A 7,265-nucleotide genomic window follows, 5' to 3' on the forward strand; every position below is an offset into this window, starting at 1 on the left:
GTCCTTACAACGTGTGTTTTTTCTAGGGAATCATTACGCAGGGCCCCTCGGGGAATTCACTTGTAGGCAGGGCATTTGCTTTGTAAACGGGTCATGGATTTTCCTTGCAGGAGGAAGGGCCTCGAGAAACAAGAGAAATAAAAGAAGAACATTGTGATTCATAGATCGTGTTTACTCTTTGGTGGAGCTAACCGCTTCGTGGTATGCGGTCATAGGACAATGAGCAGTCCGCATTCCCTTGTTATTTGAGGAGGATTGCTGTTTATTACCGATTTAATCAGGGCTCCTGCCCACACCCTTCCTCCATGATCCTGTGTGCCGCCATCCTCTTCCCCAGACTTTTCTTTTCCCCAAATCCTGTCTCTGCAGGTAAGTAGTTCAGTTGAACTGGAAGTTTGAAGCATTTACCCAGGTTTTGTCTGCCGTCCACAAGCACATCTTGGCCTCACAAAGTCCAGGAGGGCTTTTCTGTCTGTACTCCTCAGTTTCTGGTGTACCTGTACCTAGCCTATTGAAACCGCAAGACTTCTGTTTCTGGAGTCTGTTCATCAGAGTTTTCTCCTTGCACACTCAGCAGGGCACCTATTTCTGTTACCAAACTTCTGGGTTTTGGATGCAATAAAGGTTACAAAGATGTGCCAGCTGAACGGTGTGAATAGAGTTGGGGGGGTCTTCATGTTCGTATTCCAGCGTCGTATAAAACGGAGATGGTTTATGTTCATGTCGAGCGGTGTGATCGTGATCGTTCCTTGCTGTTGCCTGGAGCAGAGCCCATTTGCAGGCACAAACCTTAGAGGGCAGCACTGGCTTCATCAGCTGTGGCCCAGCTCTCCCCTCATCCCAAAGCCCTCAGAAAAAGAGCAAAAGGAGAAAATGGGTGTTTTGGAGTCACAAAGACGCCAGGATTACAGGAGGAAGGGGCAGGGATGTGGCTCCTGACAAAGTGCTTGATGGAGTCAGGCCAGAGCCCTCAAGGCTGAGGTGAAACTGGAAGAAAATACCCTTGAAGCACTTTTCTTTCACCCCCCCTCGCTGGGCAGGTGTGCAGAAGACCTCTCTGGAGATGAGCCAGCCCTGGCTCGTTAGGTCTAATTGTGCATTGAGTGCAGCTGCAGTGGAGGGACGAGGTGGCTGAGGGAGCTGTGGCCTGAGGAGACCTGCCTGGCCAGCTCCAGCCCCTCCTGGAGGTGGGGTGCAAGGAAGAGCCCCCCCCGCCCCAAACCCTTGAGACTACCACCACTACGGTCCCCCTTGGCTTTAGTGAATATTAATTGTTTAATTAGTTGTTAGGAGTCAGATGGGGCTGTGTTGCAGCCAAGCTCCCAGAGGGGGCCGAGTTTGGGGTCAGGGTGCGGCAGCTGCTCGCTGATTCTGGTGATTTTATTTTTTTCTTCCAAAGCTCTTAAGATTTACTGGTTGGCTGCTAAAATGTCACTTCTGGGAAATGGGTTTTTTTAAGAAAAAGATGCAAAACTGCATGCAGGCATAAATATTTACTTCAGAAAACCAGCCGTGAATGCTCCATGCTGTTTCCTACCCCTTCCACCGTCAATTCCCAAACGCAAACAGGACATTGAACATGCTCTACAAATTGCCTTTGAAAACGTATTTTTATTTGCAGGGATTCCCTCATTTTTATGATTTATTTAATGGTGAGGAGCGGGCTTTCCCTGTGCACCGGCTGTGGGAAAGGCACCAGACGTCTTTGTGGTGCCGCCAGCCTGGGCACAGGGGAGGCAAAACCCCCACAATTTAGACTGTTTCCATCAAATTTTGACCCCAACATGTCTAGCAGGAGGGAGTTTTGCCCTTGCACAGAAACCATGGGTAATTCTTGTAAGGGTTGTGGTAGGTCCTGGCTGTCTTTTGGAAGCACTCTGCCGCCTGCCTGTCGCACTCACAGCTCTGTCTTTTGCACCAAGTCTTGGATCCTGGAAGAAAATTTGGGTGGGATGGAGTGGGGTGAAGGGTGTGAGAGTCGGGGTGACTTTTGGACCCTCCCCATGGCATGCACAGCCCCCATGCTGAGTTTGGGTGTCTCAGGTAGTTCTTTTACCTCTGGCGCATGGAGCTACCTGGCTACAAACCATGCGTGGCCCTGGATGGACCGTTTAATTTATTTTATCTGCCTGTGTATGTGTACGTATTTGCTTTGATCCCTGTGAAGTGCTTTGTTTTAATCCACTCACCCTGAAACAGCAGGTTTGCTCTAGGGAAGGTGGGGTGGCAGTGCCAGATCCCCATCCATGATGGGAGGCTCACCTCAAACCCTGTATATTTGGCCCCTGGAGAAGAGCAAGCCCCCTTCTTCAGGAGGTCTCCAAGCTCTAAACTTCACCATAGTCCAAGCAAATAAATGTTTATCCTATTCCTGGTGTTTTCCCCCCATTTCCACCCCCTTCCCAGCATGTGGTTTCCAAGCCAGGAAGGTGTGAAGGAAATCTCGGAGGAGAGCGTGGATGGTTGTGCCCTCCCCCTCAGGGCTCTGCCCCCGCGCTGTCTCTTACCACAGACTATCTGGCTTCCCGAGATGGTGTATTCGTATGTGACCAGTTTGGGACTGCAGCTAGAGGAAGCCAACTTCTTGTAGCAGCAGTCGTGGGCATGGCAGCACCTGGGAGCACGAGAGTTGTGGTCAGGGCAGGATGGGGGGTGGTGGGGACAATACCACAGTGCTGAACATCTGGTGGTACACAGCCCCCATGAGAAACATCTTGCGTTTGTGCCCAGGTTAGGTGCACAGGTGTGCAGCAGCTCCCAAGAGCAGCAGCAAGCGTTCCCTTCGCACCCGCTCTGCCTGCTCCAGGTTCTGACTTACCAGTCAGTCGCATCCAGCGGCTGTTTGGATCCCCCAAGCCACAGTAGCAGCCGTAACCATTGTAGGACAGCGGCAATTTCTTGGTCTTGAATTTAATCATTGCACCAAACTGTAACACGTTGCAGCTGGCGGGGACCAGCCCTGCGACTGGAGACAGAGGGTTAGGAGCATTGGGAAAAGCAACCTCTCATCCACCCTTCTGTACCAAAACTGAGTATTTTCACCCTCCCCAAGTTTATTGTTTATGGGGAGAAATTGCGAGTGCCGGGCTTCCCACACCGCATCATCTGGCGGGGTGAGAGCTGGCGCGGGGTACTCACGGCAGAGGAGCAGCCAGAAGAGCTTCATGCCTGGCGGTGGCAGCTCCGGTGTTTGGGTGAGCCCGAAGTGCCGCTGGTCGCTTTTATGGCCATTGTACCCATGCGACGGGGCCCCTCCTTTGGAGAACCCAAAGTGGGCAAATATTGACAATCCTCGCCATATCGGTCCCGCTTTGTGTGCGAGTCTCTCTCGGCGTTGCCAGAGGCGCTGGCTGCAGGATGCCCTATGGTGGGGGAGCCCTTCACCCGGGGAGGTTTCAGTGGACTGGGATGAGTGGGACAGACTGGGGTTGAATCCATGTGTGGCTCTGGGTATCTCAGCATCCCAATACCTCCCTGAACAAAATGGGACAACTTGAGGGAGAATGGGAACCGCTCTGTTCCTGGGTGACTATTAGTTTTTTGATGTCTCGGTTAGAAAATGCCATTCTATATCTTACTGTGTCCATCGTGACTTACCTGGCAGGGAGAAAATGCAGCCAGTACAAAGCATCCTCCCCTCCTGACTTACCAAAGCGGATGAGATGCAGCACCGTGAGCCAAGAACAGGCTGCGGCTGAAGGTAGGATCGAGTAAAAGCACTGTATGCCGGTTTTTCTTGTTAGCAGGAGCTTGTCAGCGCCCAGGTGCTCCTTGCGTGTGGGGATGCTCCATCGCTTTCCCCATACCTGCTGGGCGCTGTGCATAGTCTTGCTCTCAAACCAGAGCAGGCAACGCTCATGGACCATCACACGAGGTTTCTGATATCTGATTATGTATGAAGCAAAATAAGGCAAGCAGCAGAGTGAGGGGGAAAAAAAAAATAAATGCTAGTGGCATATAATGGAAGGGTGAAAAAAGAGGACAGTCATGTTGTTTGCTTGGAGAGAATCTCTAATTAAATAGATGATGCCAAACACCTTAGCAGTTTTCTTCTGGCAGAGATTGAGGTGCATACAGCTCTGCACCACTTTATGGGGAACCCCGGTGCAGGCAGGCACCCAGCCAGGGAGAGGAAATCCCCCCCATCACTGATAGGGAAACTGAGGCAGGGAACAAGGATGCAACTTGGGTGGAAATCGGAGAGATGGTGAGAAAAGGGAACTCGGCTCAGGCCTCAGCAAAATCTCTTCCCCCATCTAGCACATGCCGTTTGCCTCATCAGCTCTCCGGACCAATTTACGTAGACCCTTGGGATGGCAGTGAGTTAATTAGGTGAACCAGAGCTTGCCATAATTCAATATTTTCTGAGTCCGCAGCCAGTTTTTATCACTGGGGAATAAAGTCTATTTTTGTGCATCAAACTGCCTGAGCTGCCAGGTGAAAGACCGCCCGCCCCAACCCCTCTACCCATGGCAGGTTTGCAGTAGCCCTTCTCCAAAAGTGGAATAACACACACCCCCTGGGCTGAACCCGCATCCCTGGGAGGATGTGGAGTTTGTTTCTCTTTTGTGATATGCAAAATACCACTTTTACAGCTCAATTTCGTGCAATGTACTGAGGGAGTGCAGTATCTGAGCCAACACATCAGCACTTGGACCTCCGTATGAATGGATTCATACAGCCAGCTGTCCAAGCAGACAAATACATAGGTAGTTAAAATTCACCCAAAATTTAAACAGGGAGATTGTGTTTCAACTCATCCTGGCCTGCAATCTGTCTGCCTGATTGCCCCTCTCCCATCTTGGCGAGGATTTGATCCTTGATTTATGCCTTGCAAACAGCAGCTGTTGGGCAAGGGCTGCCCGCTCCTTCCTCCTCGTCTTCCCCAGGACCAAATGTTGCTGGATGAGGATGGTAGAGCTTGATGCCTGGGTTATACCGCAGGGAAGCATTGCTGATTTAAGGGATATTTCCTGGTGCTGTTGACTTCTGGGGCAAGCCAGGGTAGGAATTACAGCTGCTGATATCCAGGGAAGAAGTGTTTTGTTGCTGTTTCTGTGGCTGTATTTTAGTGCTGATCCCCATGGGGGTTTGCAGCGCTGAGACCTCCTGGAGGGGTCGACCCTACTGAATTGGTCTGCAGGACAGGAAACCTGCGCCGTGGGGATGCTGCGGTGCTTGGGGGGGGAAGCAGCCACAGCCTGACCTGCCTTTTCCCAGGGGACGTGCTCGGGGTTTTTTCAGAATTGGGCCAAAACATTCTTTTCTGGTGAGAAATTTGTTTTGCTCTGCACTGGGTGTTAGGCAAGAGCAAGCTCCCGGCCACCCCGTTGCAGCAAAGGTTGCCAGCGCCCAGCCCTCCCGCAGCATCGTGCCTGCCTGCAGCCCTTTGCACCGGCTTTGATATCTCTATCTCAGGGCAACTGCAAATTTTCAGAGCCTGAAGGCTCGGAGCTAAGCAAGGGGAAGTTCAGGGGTGCAGATGGGCATCGGTGGGAGATGTGTCGCATCTCAGTTGTCTTTTTTTTTTTCTGGGTATTTCAATGGGAAACCTAGCAGAGAGGTTAGCTTCGCCCTGCTGCCTGCAAGGGGTGGTCGCTGGGCTCAGCTGAGTCACGTCACACTGAGGCCTGATGTTTTGCATTTTCTGGTTTTATTTTGGAGCAACAGAAGAGAATCTGCAGTGAAGCAAAAAGCAGAGGGAGCTGACAGGCTGCACAGGGAGCTCGAGCCAAGGGGAAATGAGTGTTAGCAGAGAGGCTCGCGCTGGTTTCCATCTCGCCCTTCACAGCGACAAGGCGCAGGTGTCCACCCCTCCCTTGTTTTTCTGTGCTGAAACATTGCATCTGTGCTGCTCTTCCTCCTCGGATCCAGTGTATAATGACGCAACTTCACGAGAGGGTTGTTGTCCTCGTGTCAAAGCCAAAAAGCCCCGACGAGGAGACCTGCCAGGGCTGGGAAATGCTTCCGGCACTGCACCGTCCCTCTGCTTATCAGCCTGGACGTGGTTTTGCAAAGAGCCCTTTTGCTTCAACACCACCCAGCTCGTCCCCGCACTTGCTGCGACGCCGGAGCAGCCCCCGGCTGCGCATCCGGCAGAGCTGGGCTGCCCGCTCACATCTGCAGGCACCTCTCTGGCACCAGGTCCCGGACCCTGCAGGGACCGGAGAAAAAACACACCTGAGACCTCCTTTTTGGGAACATCCCCAGGGAGCTGCCTCTAAAAAGGGCACCACAAAGGACAGAGATGGTCTGGAAAGAGAGATCCTGAACCGCAAGTGCGGGGACTCACTGCAGGTGGGGATTCCTGCCTGGGGCACCGAGGGGGGCTGGATCGGTCCCACGCGGCACCGCCGTGCAGCCAGCTTGGCGTAGCAGCAGGCACGGAGCAGGCAGCACCTGCAGTGAGAAGGAGAGCCTGGACCCATCTGAAACGCGGTGGCGGATGCTTCTAACCTACCTGAAATGGGCTCTGCCAGCGGGGTGGGAAGAGCCCCAGGGTTACCGCAGGGCCAGCATTAGCCACCCCAGGGCCAGTGTTAGCCATCCCGGGCAGTGCTGCCTGTACCGGTCCATTGAAGCCTTCGGTGTGCCGCTGCTGCCCCATGCCGAGTAACAGCCGTGGGCAGTCAGATTTCCTACGGTGCTTCCCTCGAGTCCCGGTGCGAACTTGCGCGGGTGCTTCCCGCGAGCTGTGAATGCACCTAGAGTGACCAGAAAATGTGATTTTTGCAAGTTATACGCAGAAACAAACAATGCCCGGGGAACCAGGGTGGAGAGGAGGGGTTTGCTGGGGGCCTCCCCAGGGAGAGCACGGGGGTTTGGGGATGCTCCCGGCATCAATGTGGGGCTGCAGCCTGGCTCCCATCCATGGGTTGGGGAATGGCTGTGCTTACTGCAGGCGAGCAGCACCACCAGCATCAGTAGGACCTTCATGTTCCTCTCACCCAGGCCTGGGAGGAGAAATGGAGGACAGACTCAGCCAGGCAGCGTGGCCAGCTGACAGGCGCTGCCTTGCAAACCTTGTCCCTCTGAAATCAGGTCAGATCGCCCCAAAACTTGGAGGGAGGAAGGCAGCCATGCCCTTTGCATCTGTGTTGCTGCCTCTTGGCCGAAAGCAAACGCTTCCTGAAGCTGTACCACCACCCGAGCATCTCCCACCTCCCGTCCCATCTCTTTTAGCACCCAGGGCATCATTTTGCAGCAGCAGAGCAGCTGTCCCCCCAGGGCTGCAACTTTCCGGCTGAGTTTTTACCTTAAAGCAA

General features: G+C 53.3%; 2 protein-coding genes across 2 annotated transcripts; both read right to left on the reverse strand.

The window, feature by feature from the left end:
• Positions 1-1,728: 1,728 nt before the first annotated feature.
• On the reverse strand, positions 1,729-3,327 carry LOC129200370 (group IIE secretory phospholipase A2-like). Its single transcript, XM_054811714.1, is given in 5 exon segments — positions 1,729-1,931; positions 2,508-2,614; positions 2,819-2,855; positions 2,858-2,965; positions 3,139-3,327. Coding segments are annotated over 5 exon segments (423 nt in total). The 5' UTR covers positions 3,167-3,327; the 3' UTR covers positions 1,729-1,788.
• Positions 3,328-5,640: 2,313 nt separating this feature from the next.
• LOC129200371 (basic phospholipase A2 A-like) lies at positions 5,641-7,054 on the reverse strand. The gene is made up of 4 exons (XM_054811715.1): positions 6,897-7,054; positions 6,569-6,704; positions 6,293-6,399; positions 5,641-6,154 (listed from the first exon to the last, which is right to left on the reverse strand). The coding sequence occupies exons 1-4, from the start codon at positions 6,934-6,936 to the stop codon at positions 5,994-5,996; spliced, it is 444 nt and encodes a 147-aa protein (XP_054667690.1). The 5' UTR covers positions 6,937-7,054; the 3' UTR covers positions 5,641-5,993.
• Between the last annotated feature and the right edge of the window lie 211 nt (positions 7,055-7,265).

Source organism: Grus americana, unplaced genomic scaffold (assembly GCF_028858705.1).
Source record: "Grus americana isolate bGruAme1 unplaced genomic scaffold, bGruAme1.mat H_79, whole genome shotgun sequence".
Lineage (NCBI taxonomy): Eukaryota > Metazoa > Chordata > Aves > Gruiformes > Gruidae > Grus > Grus americana.